At 37.8% G+C, this 14,883-nt stretch overlaps 4 protein-coding genes across 8 annotated transcripts in view; 2 read left to right on the top strand and 2 right to left on the bottom strand.

The window, feature by feature from the left end:
- Positions 1-4,911, top strand: part of ssbp3a (single stranded DNA binding protein 3a) — a 34,843-nt gene extending 29,932 nt beyond the window's left edge. For 2 of the 4 annotated variants that reach the window (XM_057334217.1, XM_057334214.1), the window contains 10 exons: positions 128-201; positions 475-536; positions 1,299-1,347; positions 1,426-1,461; positions 1,541-1,607; positions 2,829-2,896; positions 2,989-3,058; positions 3,194-3,222; positions 3,351-3,452; positions 3,562-4,911. In XM_057334217.1, coding sequence (XP_057190200.1) covers positions 128-201; positions 475-536; positions 1,299-1,347; positions 1,426-1,461; positions 1,541-1,607; positions 2,829-2,896; positions 2,989-3,058; positions 3,194-3,222; positions 3,351-3,452; positions 3,562-3,591 — 587 coding nt within the window. In that variant the 3' untranslated portion in view covers positions 3,592-4,911. Of the gene's footprint in view, positions 1-127; positions 202-450; positions 537-1,298; positions 1,348-1,425; positions 1,462-1,540; positions 1,608-2,828; positions 2,897-2,988; positions 3,059-3,193; positions 3,223-3,350; positions 3,453-3,561 lie in introns of all 4 variants that reach the window. The other 2 variants (XM_057334213.1, XM_057334216.1) reach the window with 2 other exon arrangements.
- Positions 4,912-4,994: 83 nt separating this feature from the next.
- On the bottom strand, positions 4,995-9,969 carry mrpl37 (mitochondrial ribosomal protein L37). The gene is made up of 7 exons (XM_057334212.1): positions 9,473-9,969; positions 8,939-9,122; positions 7,086-7,201; positions 6,775-6,960; positions 6,372-6,523; positions 5,470-5,673; positions 4,995-5,173 (listed from the first exon to the last, which is right to left on the bottom strand). Exons 1-7 carry the CDS (start codon positions 9,843-9,845, stop codon positions 5,096-5,098), a joined length of 1,293 nt encoding a protein of 430 aa, XP_057190195.1. The 5' UTR covers positions 9,846-9,969; the 3' UTR covers positions 4,995-5,095.
- Positions 9,970-10,288: 319 nt separating this feature from the next.
- On the top strand, positions 10,289-13,423 carry cdcp2 (CUB domain containing protein 2). The gene is made up of 6 exons (XM_057334533.1): positions 10,289-10,685; positions 11,059-11,406; positions 11,911-12,252; positions 12,339-12,692; positions 12,808-12,986; positions 13,106-13,423. Exons 1-6 carry the CDS (start codon positions 10,619-10,621, stop codon positions 13,406-13,408), a joined length of 1,593 nt encoding a protein of 530 aa, XP_057190516.1. The 5' UTR covers positions 10,289-10,618; the 3' UTR covers positions 13,409-13,423.
- On the bottom strand, positions 11,359-14,823 carry tceanc2 (transcription elongation factor A (SII) N-terminal and central domain containing 2). Of its 2 annotated transcripts, XM_057334535.1 has the most exons (5): positions 14,604-14,823; positions 14,388-14,529; positions 14,101-14,297; positions 13,663-13,830; positions 11,359-11,440 (listed from the first exon to the last, which is right to left on the bottom strand). In XM_057334535.1, the coding sequence occupies exons 1-5, from the start codon at positions 14,700-14,702 to the stop codon at positions 11,420-11,422; spliced, it is 627 nt and encodes a 208-aa protein (XP_057190518.1). In that variant the 5' UTR covers positions 14,703-14,823; the 3' UTR covers positions 11,359-11,419. The 2 variants fall into 2 exon arrangements, with proteins under 2 accessions (XP_057190518.1, XP_057190517.1); XM_057334534.1 differs by lacking the exon at positions 11,359-11,440 and having other exon boundaries at positions 13,576-13,830.
- Between the last annotated feature and the right edge of the window lie 60 nt (positions 14,824-14,883).

Here is a 14,883-nt window from a genome sequence, read left to right as displayed (position 1 = left end):
AAATTAAGGTTAAATTACCTTTATTAGGTAAATGGCATAAGCGATTTAAGCTAAATCTGATCGGGCTATCACCATTAAAATCACCAAAACAAAAGCCTTTTTTTTAATGGTTGAATTATTTGCTCAGGCCATCCAAATATGGGACCCATGCAGAGAATGAACGCTCCCCGAGGAATGGGTCCAATGGGACCAGGACCACAGGTCTGGATCATAAACACTCATAAACATAATGAACTGTCATTAATACTAAACCCACCTCTATGACTGTTTCTCATAACACTAATCCTTTAAATGTTTTCCATATTGAAACTTTCAGTTCGCTTAACATTAAAACATATACATAGTCTTTACTTTAACATGTCTGTCCTCTGTGTTCAGTAAACTAATCGTGCTCTTGTTCTCTTCCCTCTCATGGTGTCTTCGTCTTCTTGTGGGTACTGGGTGTCACAGTCTGATCCGTGGTTATCATTACAGAACTATGGCGGAGGAATGAGGCCTCCGAACTCCATGGGCCCTGGAATGCCAGGGGTGAACATGTAAGTTTTTTCCTGGTCTATCACAGACGTAACATTTATTAACATTAAGGTTTATATTTTAACCACATGCCGGTGGTTTGGGTTGATGTATTGAACAATTTAAGTATTGTGGTTACACCTAAAAGAATAGATCACCTGAAAAATGCAGTTTTGCACTAGATGATATCCCCATAATACCACAGTATGAATATTTGCGCTTAGATATTAGTAACACATTGCCAGATATTCTGTCAATTTTCGGTGATATTCTGTGTCGTAGCAACCAACGTGTATTAGTTGAAAAAATGATTTACTTAAAAACTTCAGTTATGTCAAAGTCTTGTTTAGCCTAAGTTTGCATCCAGACTTCAAAAGGCAGATGAGTTGTATGGACAATTTTTAGTCGGTTTTGAAAAAACTGTTTTGTAAAGCTTATTTTGTGTTCCACAGACAAAAAAACATGCAGGTGAGCTTTGAGGTTTTCAAGGCTTGCTTGAGCGAGTCTTGTTATAGTTGACAAAAGGAGGTAACTGTGAGCAATCACTTCAGGAATAAATCCTTCTATTCTGTCTCGCTTTAAAGAGTTTTATGAGAAAAAGCACATGTAGACTTTGATTGCTGGTGAATTCAGATGGACAGAGCAGCCAAGATCGATGATGAAAAGTCGGTGGTTGTTTTTCAACTTTAGAATCTTGGACATCTCATTCTGTCTGAGCTCACATACCTGAGATTTATTTGATGTTCTAAATTAAAACTCAGACATTGCTATGTTTTTCTCTGCAGGGGAGCAGGAGTGGGCAGACAGTGGCCTAATCCTAATAATGGAAACACAGTAAGAAACTGCACTTTGATCAACTCAACTCCAGGATTTCTTGCCTGAAAATGATTTCTGTAACACTTGTTTTCACAGATGCCATACAGTTCCTCATCCCCAGGAAGCTATGTGGTAAGATCTGATGTTACTAGCAGTTTTATATTTTGGGTATACTGATTTACGTACCATAAATACGTTCCTGCTTCCACAGGGACCTCAATTAGCAGCAGGAGGAAGTGGCTGTCCTCCAGGAACACCAATCATGCCCAGTCCAGCAGGTAAGAGCTCTTTACATCTCTGTCAGAGCTGTTGCTGGTTCAGAGAATATGAGATCCTCTCTCAGAACAACCCTGCGTTTTATGCAATTAGCCAAATTACTACATAAGCTGCTGCATCGCTGTCTTAGACTTAACAGTCAAAATAATGTGATTTTGCATGGTTTTGAATAGTCTCAGTGGTCAGAAGCCCTTTTGAATATAGAGTGGGTTCTAAAGTGCATTCAAACTCGTGTGGGCTCCACAGGTTTTGCAAAACCTGTTGAGAAACGTTATCTCAGCATGGAGGAAAAAGCCTCTTTGTGTGCTTCATTGACATTAGTGACTCTTAAAGGGATAGTTCACCCCAAAATGAAAATTATTGTATCATTTATTCACCTTCATGTCATTCCAAGCCAGTATGACTTTCATTCCTCTGCAGAACACAAAAGAAGATATTTTGTAGAATGTTGGTAACCAAATAACATAGGACCCCACTGACTTCCATTGTATGGATACAAAACCACAGAGACATTTCTCAAAATATCTTCTTTGTGTTCCACAGAAGAGTCATAAACAGGCTTTGAATGAATTGAAGATGAGTAAATGATGAGATTTTTTATTTTTGGGTGAACTATCCCTTTAATTCGTTCGTACTAAGTGTTAGACCCCTTAGCATTTCAATATTCCAAAAGTGTACTGTTCTGTTTATTTCAGATTTTGAAATCCCAGACTTTAAGTATGGTGACTGTGTAACAAATAAATGAATTCATAACTATCAATTCACGCATGATATATGTTACATAAAATCATTGTATTTTACACAGTTACAGTTTAATCAGTAATGATGTTTAAAGGGATAGTTCACCCAAAAATGAAAATTCTTTACTTACCCTCAGATTGTTCCAAACCTGTATAAATGTCTTTGTTCTGCTAAACACAAAGGAAGATATTTGGAAGAATGTCAGTAACCAAACAGTTCTCATCCCCCATTGACTCCCATGGTATTTATTCTACCTACTGCAGTAAATGGTGGATGAGATCTGTTTGGTTATTAAAATCTCAGCAGAACAAAGAAATTCATAGATTTGGAACAATCTGAGGGTGAGTAAAAGATGACAGAATTTAAATTTTTGGTTGAATTATCCCTTTAATTCAATTAGAAAAGTCCAAAATAATATTTGACTAGAGGTCTTAGGACCCCAGTGTATGTGATAAATCATCACGGCTCTTCTGTTTTCACAGACTCCACTAACTCTGGTGAGAATCTCTACACACTGATAAACTCAGTACCTGGAGGGAGCAGATCCGGTGTAAGTTACACTAATGTGGTTTTCCTTCATTATGTACTTGATATCGCTCTGAAGCTGACGTGGTCTCCTTTTCTCTTATGTATTGTCTGTAGTTTCCTATGGGCCCCGGGTCAGACGGTCCAATGGGAGCACTGGAGCCTCATCACATGAATGGCTCATTAGGTAAAACTCGGTTCTCTATAGCAACAAGAAAATTATTTCAATCACTGGGTTTTTACCATTGAAATTCAACTAATTGAATCCCATCTGATCTGCAGTACTGCAATTTATCTTACATTTTGACTCATTTTCTCACAGGTTCAGGAGACATAGATGGAATCCCAAAGGTATTATTAAAGTAATTACTTAAACCCGTCGTTTTTGTTGAAAATCTGTAAAAACTAGCAAAACAAGACTGCTCATGTCTGAACATGTTAATTTATACACCTGAGATTAAAGACTGTCTGCATTACAGAATTCCCCTAATAATCTAAGCGGCATGAGTAACCCACCAGGAACTCCACGAGACGACAGTGAACTGGGTGGAAGCTTTCTTCACTCTTTCCAAAATGAAAATGTAAGCGGCAACAAAATGTTGAATGTTTTTTTTATGTTTTTTTGTTAAATTGCCCTTTCAAGGCAGTTGTGGTGAATGTCTCCTAATGCGCCTTTCTTTATTCCTTCAGTACTCGCCAACAATGACAATGAGTGTGTGATGATGAGATGTGCATCAATTCCAAGACATTAAAGCAGGCGTCTTTACGACCAGGGACCAACAACCCAACATCACGAACCAGAGTGAGGTCTAAGTTTAGTTTCTCACATTCATGTGAACCAATCTTAAACCAGCTCTGGTTGAGGTGAATGCTTCTCATTTCAACACAGTCAAAAAGGACTCTGTTTATACGCGAAGGACCTGTTTGAGATGGGCGCCCTGTCTGGCATAGTCATTTAAGTTCATATTTTTGTATTCTGTAGTTTAAAATAGCAGGCTGAAGCTTTGCCCTGGTTCCTTAAAGAAGCCCACACAGGATGAGAGCAGAGAAGAGAAATGCTCCTTTGTTTTATATGAGAGTGGATGGAGAGGAGACTGTGATAACATCTACACTGGATTTAGAGGAAATACTATCTAAATGGCTTCTTGAGAGGCTTCTTGTGTAACATTCCATTGGCAACTTTTTAAAACCACATTTTTGAACAGCCTCAGTAGAAGTCATACTGTGATGGACTTCTCAAAAGTGACCCATCCACACAGAGTATACAGCTGATTTGAATATACGGAGCAATGAAAATACGAAGTGGAAATAAACAACTGTCCTTTTTCATTTCCTACTTGGGATTACAATGGACTATGAGCTAATGTTCTATCTTCATGTCACACTGTTTTTTAACTTATGTATTTAACAATGACATTCACTGCTGAAGCCTTTCTGAAGCATTTTCATGTGCTGTATGACTATTCTGAAAATCTGTAGCATTTCCACTTCTAGGGAAACCAGAGCAGACAAACTACAGATTTCTGCAGCAAAGGAAACAAGCAAGTTGACTATAATCGAAGTAACTAAGGGATAGGTTCACTGTATTTACATCTATTGGAATAGGAATCTGACAAAATGGCTATTTATTGGGTGATTGTGATGTTGCAATAGTAATCTTTTCTGTTTCCCCTCCTGCTTTTCCTCCCATTCGCTTAACTCTGGATATTTTGCATGTTTTAATTTTCCTTTGTTTTTGACTTTTATTGCTTGGTTTTAGTCACCGATGTGCCACAGACACCCAAAGGATGATTGTTTAATTTATGTATTTTTTTAAGTTTCTGTTTGTTTCCAAATGTTAGTTTGTCACATTGCTGTACAGCCAAACTTGACCTGTTACACACATACTACTTGTATGTTGTTTAGCCTTCAAATGTATATTACGTTCTTCAGGAGAAATAGTAAAAGGACTTGTGTAATTCTTATGATTAAATTATTTTTCTGTTCCTACCAAACTATTGTAAACTATTTCTCCTTCTGCAAATAAATATTTACAAAACGTATGTTGTTCATGACCACCGCTAATAATACCATACAAAAGCTCAAGGCATATAAATGAACAGTCATCTCTGGTCACAATGATAAAGGTTTTATACACAGTTCTTATTTATTTTCTATTTATGGAAGATGGATAAGGAAACAAGCATCATGACATTCTGGAAAAGATGTCTGGCCTCCGAGCTGTTTACGCTGTTCCGTGCAGGTAGAGCGCCAAGAACTTCTTGAAGGTGTTAGGCTCATATCCTGACAAACCAGCAGGGACCTACGATAAAGAATCCAACATGTTCAGTAAACGTGCAACACCAAAGATCACACAAAACAGCAAACTTCACACTGCCTTCTAAAATTTCACACGTGGATTCCCATAAGCAAATTCAGAATGACCAACGCCAGTAATAATTGCTACGGTAACCAATAGCAAACAAGAGATCAATTATGCATGAAGTGCCAAATTAAACATTGACATATTTAATGTCAACAGTATTTTTATCATGTAATATTAAATCAAGTCAACTTTGACATTGAAAGTAAAATGTAACAATAAATTTGAGGTGTTACCTGCACAACTTTCTTCTTGATCAGAGGCCGCACTTTGGCAAACTCATATAGAGGCTGGTCCTCTTCCACCCATGCTAGATTCTTCACTCCGCTGTCAGACTGCAGGTCAGTTGTGTTGAGCTGGAACACCACAAACTGGAAGAGACGGCCGTTAGTGGCCACACTCTGTACCACAATGGGCTTCTCCAGGATTCTGGGCTCCTTCTGTAGGACAAGGAGAGAATGTTTACATCTTTATTGTTTTATTGTCCATGACAAAATCAAACATCTGTTTTTTTATGTAATTTTTGATAACCCAGATCTAAACATCCAAGCTTATGCAAAGATGACTGTATGATTAATGTATATAAAAGTTGATTTAGTTAATAGCATCTATAGTACTAAATGCATACACTATGGCCCCGTTTCACAGACACGGCTTAGCTTAAGCCAGGACTATACTTTAGTTGAATTAAGATATTTATGTCGCTTTTATAAAAATGCCTTAGAAGAATACATTACTGGTGTGCATCTTGAGACAAAACAATGGCACTGATATATTTTAAGATATTTCTGGGCAAGTTATATTGAGATAAAACAGGTCACACATTCATTTTAGACTGGGACTAGCCTTAAGCCTTGTCTGTGAAATCGGGCCTATAACTACCAAATGTTTATGTTCACTTAATTATTCATAATTAATATTTTCCCCACATTTTATAATAATAGTACATTTATGAAAATTGTGGAATAACAAAAACACAGGCCTGGTTCTAATAAAAAAATCGTCTACAAAACATCCTCACATTTTTTAACCTCATGAACATTTCAGGAACATTTCACAGTGTCCCTAAAGGTTTTACCAGTAGTGTAAATGTTATCATCAGACATAATCATTTATTTTTTAAACACAAGGATCTTACCCCATACAGAGCTTGGGCTCTGGCCAGCGCGTTCCCAAAAGCAAACATTAACATCTTAGCACGGAGCTGTTCTGGATAGAGTTTTGGGGCGTTCCCCATCTCCATAAGGAAGAGAGTATGTGCATGACAGAATGGGTAGTCTGCTCTAAAACCTTGTGAGAAGAAAAAAACTTTTAACTATGTCAATTCTTTATTGTCATTATGTGAAAATTCCTTCAAATGAGATATGCTAAAGGGGCACATGTTTTATGCCATCAATGCTCATTTGCATAAAGCTCAAATCTGCTCCACTTTGTTGCATCGTCTATGATACCATCACCCATGTTGCCTCAAATGTTAATTCTTATTGAAGTTAAACTGCTGTCAGTGTGACTGGCCGGTAGGTGTGTGTTAAACAGCTGACCTGTGTCATTTTTCTCCTGGTAAACGTGTGTGCACTGAAGATCAATGGTGGGAGAAATAGGGTAGAAGGTCTCCAGAGCTTGGTCTGCTGTGCTCTGAATGAGCTCGTCTCCAGCCGCCACTGGCACAGGGGACATACTGTTCAATAGCAGCCCATTCTGACCCCTCACCTGAAACACGATCTCTCCTATTATCAAAGATTAGTATGACATTGCTATATTATAACGAATGCAGTGAAATTTAAGCTTTTTAAGTGACATTTAGGTGTCCAAATGCTTTTGGGGTGCACTAAATGTAGCCTGATATATCCACCTCTTCTCCATGTGGCTGCTAAACTGTATTTATCAGCAAGAATCCTCTTGGCTAATTCCGGATGAGTCACATGCAGGCTGTCACACAGATGAAGCAGGTTGTGCACTAGTGAAGGGCTAGAGAGAAATAAAACCACACAAAACTGCAAATTTGAAAACAACTTTATAGACAAAGCAGTATGTGAACCTTCTCAATTCTTTTTACCAGACGACTCTTTTTCCCAAACGTAATGTCATTTTGTGTCAATGTCAATATGGCCTTTTCATGCTTGTGGTGCGACGGATTTTTGCGAAAAGGAAAATGTTAAGGGCCAGCAGTAGCTGGGAGATAAAACAGCCATCAAAGGGCAGACTTTAACTGGGGAGATGAGAGATATCAAAGAGCCTCTTATGAATGGCAGACCTCCCAGGAGCAGAATTAATTAATAAAGGCTTTACTGAGCTGCTCCCTGCTGGGGAGGCAGACTGGCCTGTGTTTAATGACCGTCATTAAATTCAACACATCGTCAGAGGAACAAGGCCCGGGCCAAATGCCACCTTTAACATCGAAGCCGTTGAGCCAATTATGAAGCACTGGGTGAGAAAGGACTGTGTGTGGGTCTCTTTATGACCTAGAAAAAAAGGACAGCCTTTGCGTTTTTACGGTAGCACTGCAGCATTGTTCTCAGTGTAATAAACATGTCATACTTTGTAATAATAACTGTAAATACTCATCTTAATTTTACAGTACGACAAAGTTGATACGAGATTAGAACTAAAAATTGCTCCGCCCTCCCCATCAATGGAAGTGATGGAGCATCACTAAACTATGCTTCACTACACTACAATTCACTAAACTATGCTTTACTGAAATGAAAATACTGTCATCATTTACTCACCCTCTTGTCATTTCAAACCTGTATGACTTACTTCATACACAAAAGAAGATATTTTGAAGAATGTTGATAACCGAAAAGCGGTGGCAGCCATTGACTTCTATTGTATGGACACAAAACCAATGCATGTGAATGGCTGTTCGGTCAACAATATTTTTTTAAATATCTTTTTTTGTGTTGTGTTGAAAGAAACTCATACAGGTTTGACATGACAAGAGGGTGAGTAAATGATGACAGAATTTTCATTTTTGGGTGAACTACCACTTTAACTACAAAAAAAAACAAATGAATGTATTTATAAAACACATACATTCTTGAATTTATTTGGTAAGAATACATCCAACACAATGTTAATGCCAATAACAATAATATAGTATGTAAATGTTTTATTTTATAACATTATAAAATATTATTGCTTTAATTTAATTTAAAACATTTCATTTAATAAAAAAAATCAAGTTTAAAAATACTAAAGCTGATGAGTACATAAATGTAGAGAGTTTAATATGTACATTTAGTAAAATCCAAAGTGATGATCTTTTGATGTAGTGTTAACACTGCCCTGCTGAAAAAAACATAGAAACCCAATAGAAACCATCACAGACGTTCTAATGGTTTCCACTAAAAACATTATGAACCATTAGCTTTTCCATTAAACACTACAAAATTACTTTTTGTATTGTGTTTTGGGCATTATTCCAGTAGGATTTAATATCCCACCAATACAATCCATCACATACAAATAGACACCATTATAGTTTCCATTAAACCAATACAATTCCTATTATAACCAGTAAATCCATTAAAATGTTTAATGTGTTTTGGGCAGGGTTCGGTTTATTTTTTTCAGCAAGGTGGTGCCATAATGGATTCAATTTCAAAAGTATATAAAAAATGGCTGAAGATGCTCTTTCTTCCTCAAGCAACTTGCTTTACCAAACAAATGGCCTGAACTAGGAGCAGCAATGATGTTACCCACCAGAACCTTTCTCTGGGTGGTCGGTGTTCAGTGGTGTCCCACAGTCTGGAGTTTTTAATGGCGTTCTGGACTCTGTCATCCTGATTCTCAATCTGATTGGCTGGATCTAGAGCCAGGTTCAGAATCTGAGCAGGTAACCCTTTGATGAGGATGGACTTGCTCAGCCAAAGAGCCTGTCGAACACCTAGAGATAGATCAAATCAGAAATTGAAGATTATTCATTGTTATTGCTGGTAGGAATTATATAAATTAAAATAAAATCTTATTTAGCAAATGCTCAACAATACAGCATTCAGTAATAATAACAATTGATGCTAATGAAATGTTTCGCATTTAAGCTAATAAAAATCACAAAATTATTAACGTTTAAGTAACAGTGCATTTCTAATGATAACAATAAACAATGATAATAATAATAATATTGAATAGCATTAAAAATGCTATTTATTGTTATTTCAGTTAAAGAATCTGAAAAGTCGTGAATATTTAGGTTTTAAATGACAACACAAAAACATTTATAATAAATGTAAATACCTTCCAGCACATTAGTCATCTGGTTGAATATATAACAGGGTTTATCTTTGTGCAGCGGCATGTCTTCTAGTTTAGGTGACTTGTAGTGGCGAGGCTCCTTCCATCCACGATCCCATTCAGGAAACGTCGGCTTTGCCAGTCCGGGAACATAGTGCATCCTGTCGGCATAGGTGATCGGCTCCAGTCCGGCAATTTCATGCACCACCCGAGGCTTTTTTCTCGGAACAACCTTACCATGTAAGCAAGAGCTGGTTGACAAGCAGCGATACCCATGAGCGCTGATGTTAAGGGCATTGAGACAATCCTTTGATTTGCATGTTTGAGTTATTTTTGGAGTCCATATCCTAATACTTTGCACTGTTGCGTTAAACATTTTACGAAATATATAAATAAGTTATGAAAAATTAATCAAACAATCAGCCAAAGAACAACGGTGCTAATCGTTGTTGGACTCAGGAGGCGGCCATGATTGTGTCACGTGGGCTCTCTGTCTTTCTCCGTGTTAGTGCCTTTTGAGAGACAGTGTGCATTGTTGCCCTCTACTGGATATCAGTGGACATTACAGGTGTAGCTCTGAAACATGCATCAGCTAATTTGAAAAGCAAAGCAAAAATTACAAGAATAGAAAGTTACAAGAATGAGATGTCATAGTTAATAACACAATAACACAATAAACCATAAAATAAACCTTCCTTTAAAAACCTCCCATCATAATAATCCCAAGGGGCCAAAGTGTCATATATTTGCGTTGTTAAATTAAATGCATTAATGTCTTTATTCTATCTTGACTTCATGAGCCTCTGTTTAAACTCCAAAACAGAAGTAGCATGCGCAGGCTGCATGTAATACATGCGGTCACCAGTGTGTTCCTTCCTCTTACTAACTTAAAACACACCAGTTGTTCCATGCGCATGATACACCTATTAACTTTTCATGCCATTCTCTCCAAACAGTGTCTTGACAAGCCACCCGTGTGCATCTGATAGTCCTCATTAAAATTTAGTGGGGGAGGCAAAGAGTCCACCTATTCAATTTCTCTGTAAAGGCCACAGAATTAAGAGCTTTCTTCCAGAGCTTTAACATCACGCCTACTCTCTGAATCAGTATGCACAAAGGAACTTAAACACTACACAGTACAGGAACAACATGGTTTGGAGGATGACAGTTTTCATTCATGTTTTGTTTTTTGCCGGAAAGGTCACCTCCAAGAAAGGTAAGACCGTTTCCTACCTAATGGGTAAAAGTGCACGCCTTTTCCGTGTTGTAACACTACACCTTACGTTCTTTACAGCTTTTTAATTCAGTAACAATATATTTATATTTTTGTGTTTGTGTCATTGTGTCTGATAGCTCAGCTAGTCTGATACATTTTCATGACTTTGGTCTTACTATAAAGTGTAAACTCCAAGAATCCATAATCACAAATGCCATTATATTAAAATACTATACAATTTGATAGCATCCTCGTTTCATAGCACTGCTATATCCTTAATACTGCCAGTCATTTTTCCTGACATTTATCAAACATCAGAATAAACAGGACCGCAATTACTCATTTATTACAATGTATTTGTATGTTTGTTTAGGTGTAAAATGTGGTGGAATCCTCTCTTCAAGCAATGACAATATATCAAGTCCTAATTTCCCAGGCCTGTACCCTTATAATACAGTATGCACCTGGCTGATAGTGGTAGCAGAGGGATCATCAGTACTGTTAACCTTCCATCACTTCGAGCTGGAGTACCATATAGACTGTGCTTATGACTACATAAAGATTTACAATGGCATCTCAGAGGACGAGGGAAACCTGCTGGGGAAATTCTGTGGTGATGTGTCTCCTCCTCAGTTCAGCTCCTCTTGGAACGTCATGTCCATCATCTTTCATTCAGATCGCCATGTTGCACACAAGGGCTTCTCTGTGGGCTACAGGAAAGGTGAGCTTTGCCATTAAAGACTGAGATACCATCTCTGCAGAAACAAACAAAAAAACATTTTTACAGTAATACACTTAGAATAGAAGTCTATGAGAAAATGGAAATTTCTAAAGGATATGTACAAGACCAACTTTGACATTGTTTGTGTAAATATGAGACTAGTGTCTCATGTTGCTTATTGGCCATGCCTGGTGCAAGTTCCCTCCAATTTTTAAACTTCATGACCGCATGTTCGAACAGTATAATTAAAACCAGGTTTTTGAATGCAAAAATAGCATTTTTTAAGTAATTGTGGAAAAATCCATCTTTTTTTTTGGTTTGTTTTTCTATTCAACAGCTACATTTTGATGCCATTTTTACATTTGTGTTTAACATTTGTGGCAATGCAAATTAATGTTCTATTCATTACAAAATAAAGTCTGTTATCGTTATACAGTATATGGCATGCTTTCCACTTCAACAACAACACAAAAAGTTCATATCTTCCTCCTCTTTACATCTCAGATATGTGTGGTGGGGTTTTGACCGGTCTCTCTGGAATAATCTCAAGTCCAGGCTATCCATTAGAGTACAGTAACAATGCTGACTGCTCCTGGACAGTACACATGTCTAATCAGAGTGTCGTCAGCCTGGTGTTCCTTGACTTCCAGTTGGAAAACAATGAGGGGTGCAATTTTGACTATGTGGCTCTTTTTGATGGCCCTACCATTACACACCGTCACCTGGGAAACTACTGTGGTAATGAGAAACCTCCCAACACCATCACCACATCAAACCAAATGCTGGTGGTCTTCAAATCTGATTTCAACATTGGGGGGAGAGGCTTTAAAGCCTACTATTATTCAGGTGAGACACGTATTGTCCTGCAAAAAGATCTTTTGCATAGTCATACATTTCAATTGTATATTTTTAAAGTTTTGCTCTGTTGAAAGGAGAGTGCCAGCAGGTCTTTAAAACCATTAGCGGGAACTTTACTAGCCCTCACTACCCAAACATCTACCCCAACAACATCAACTGTCATTGGACTATCACTCTAGCTGCCGGCTACAGGATCAAGCTGTTTTTCCCTTCTCTGAAGCTGGAGGATCGAAACAGTCTGACAGACAAGTGCGATTATGACTCTGTGGCCGTGTATGATGGGGACAGTGAGATAGACACCTTGTTGGGTCACTGGTGTGGTAGTGAACAACCTCCATCTTTGACCTCTAAGGAAAATAAACTGTTGGTTGTTCTGAACACTGATAGGAACTATGCCTTTAAGGGCTTTGTGGCATCCTATATTGGAGGTGAGGGCTTAGGTTGAATTCATTTATCAAACTAATGAAATTGAAAAGATGTGGACTAAATATTTACATTCTGTTCATGGAGTATTACTAATTGTGTTTTGCTGTTGTGTCACAGTGGTGCCAGTCAATGTAAGCTGTACTAGAACCGAGTTTCAGATTCAGATCGCCAGACAGGCGTTGCCTCAGGTAGACCGTGAGGGCATTTATCTGGGAAATCCGTCCTGTTCTGCCCAGCTAACCGAAACATCCTACAAAATTCTTGCCCGCTTCGTTAACTGTGGAACGGCTGGACAGGTATAAAATTAAAGACACACTTCACCAGTTTCGATATAATTCATTAATGACATATGTAAAAACATACGTTGCAAATGGCCTGAGTTTAAAAATAGTTTTTAAATATCTATCCTCTCCAGAAACGACAAAACATTACCATGCTGGTGAACTCGCTCTATATTGACTTTGACGGAACACAGCAGAATATTCAGGAATATGAGGTACAATGTGATGCCCAGAGGAAGGTGGCCATGGTCAACATCATCTCAGTGGAGGAACGTAACAGGCTCAATGAACTGGCACGTCTGGCCAAAGAATCAAGCACAAGGAATGAGGATGATGAAAGCGAACCCCATGAGACCAGTGACATCATATTCATCAGCATTTGTGTTCTTGCAGTCATCCTCATGTTAATTGCTGTTGTGTGGTTGGTGCTCCTATAGGTGTGCCATTAATGGGCTGTATAATGGATAAACCTCTATTTTTGTACTGTTTTATATGTGCTATCAATAAAAACACACTGATAACTGAAGTGTAAAAAGACAAATGTTGTATTTAAACAAGGTCTAAAGTTAAAAATGGTCCCAAGTTATTGAGTAAATCACACAGTTTGTGAACAATAAAAAAGGCTAAAATGTATTGTTGTCCCAAATTGGAATTGTCCTTTTCTTCACAATTTTTTCTTGTGATTGCTTACAAATTTATTCACTGGTATTTTTCCATCCTTGACTTGTGCTCTCAATTCCAGCTTGTGTTTCAGAGCAAAGACAAGAGCCCTAACAGTTCTTCTGTATGCACCACTAACAAGCCGAGAACTTTGGTGAAACACCTCTCGCTCAATGTTCTCCACCAGTCCGTGCTCCATCTGAAAAAATAGGAACGCGAGATATTTATAGCATTTATGGAGTCAATAAAATAAAACTGAAAATGCCATGTGGCCAATGCCAGCACTATATATTAATATGCCTACGCCAAACCTGATATGACCTTTAAAGAACTAATATCACATTTTTTTCTCAAAACAGAATCTTACATTACATTCAATCAAATGGATTCATCAGAATTTTTATATGGACTATATCAATACGAGGATCAAGTGCACTGCATATGTGCCCTGTAGCGAAATCTTCAATACCTTCAACTCCAAGGCTTCAGAAAGGAGTCTCCTGGCATTACTCCTTAAGCCTTCAGTCTGCTTGTCACAGCGTACTTCTATTGAGGGTTTGTTTGCATGCTCCTCAATGAAGGTCCTCCAATGTGTGTACACTTCACCAGCAAGTAATTTGACTTCAGCATCCTCAGAGTATTTGCGAAGGTTGTTAACAGTGTGCCCTAAAGAAATAAAAATGGTACGAAATGAAAATTATTAGCCATTTAACAGAACTAAAAGTAGAGTGTATGTTCGCTTATACAGGACCTTACCAATTTTAGTAGTCTTTAGCACTTCTTTGGAAGGCACTTTTTTGTCTAGTTCAGTCAAGGCTTCTAATATGTTCTCTTTAGGTTGGCCAGGCAGTTCAAGGATTGACTTGTACCTTTCCATATCTTCAATTACAACCACTCTCTGAAACAAATATTTGGATTTCCATAAGAATGCAGTCAATGTATGATGGGCAGTGCAAAAATACCAAGACTTACCCGCAGGGACTCTAATGTTGCTTGTTTGTAATTCCTCTCTTGTTTTGGTTCCTGTTTCACCCTATCTGCCTTTGGTACACGAACAACAAATTTATCCATGATTCAAACTAAATACAATACAGAAAAGGGTAAATCTACATGAACTATTTAACCTTATTGCCATTGTCTACATTGTATCTCTGAAAATGTTTGTTTGATTCATGGTTTGAATCTACTTAGCACCGGAAGAAAGTGTGTAAAGGATATTTTCAAAATAAAAGTCTCTCTATTAACGTAGAAA

Source organism: Triplophysa rosa, linkage group LG5 (genome assembly GCF_024868665.1).
Source record: "Triplophysa rosa linkage group LG5, Trosa_1v2, whole genome shotgun sequence".
In the NCBI taxonomy this organism is placed as follows: Eukaryota; Metazoa; Chordata; class Actinopteri; order Cypriniformes; family Nemacheilidae; genus Triplophysa; species Triplophysa rosa.
The sequence above is the reverse complement of the archived record's forward strand: the minus strand, read 5'-3'. Positions and strand labels throughout refer to the sequence as shown.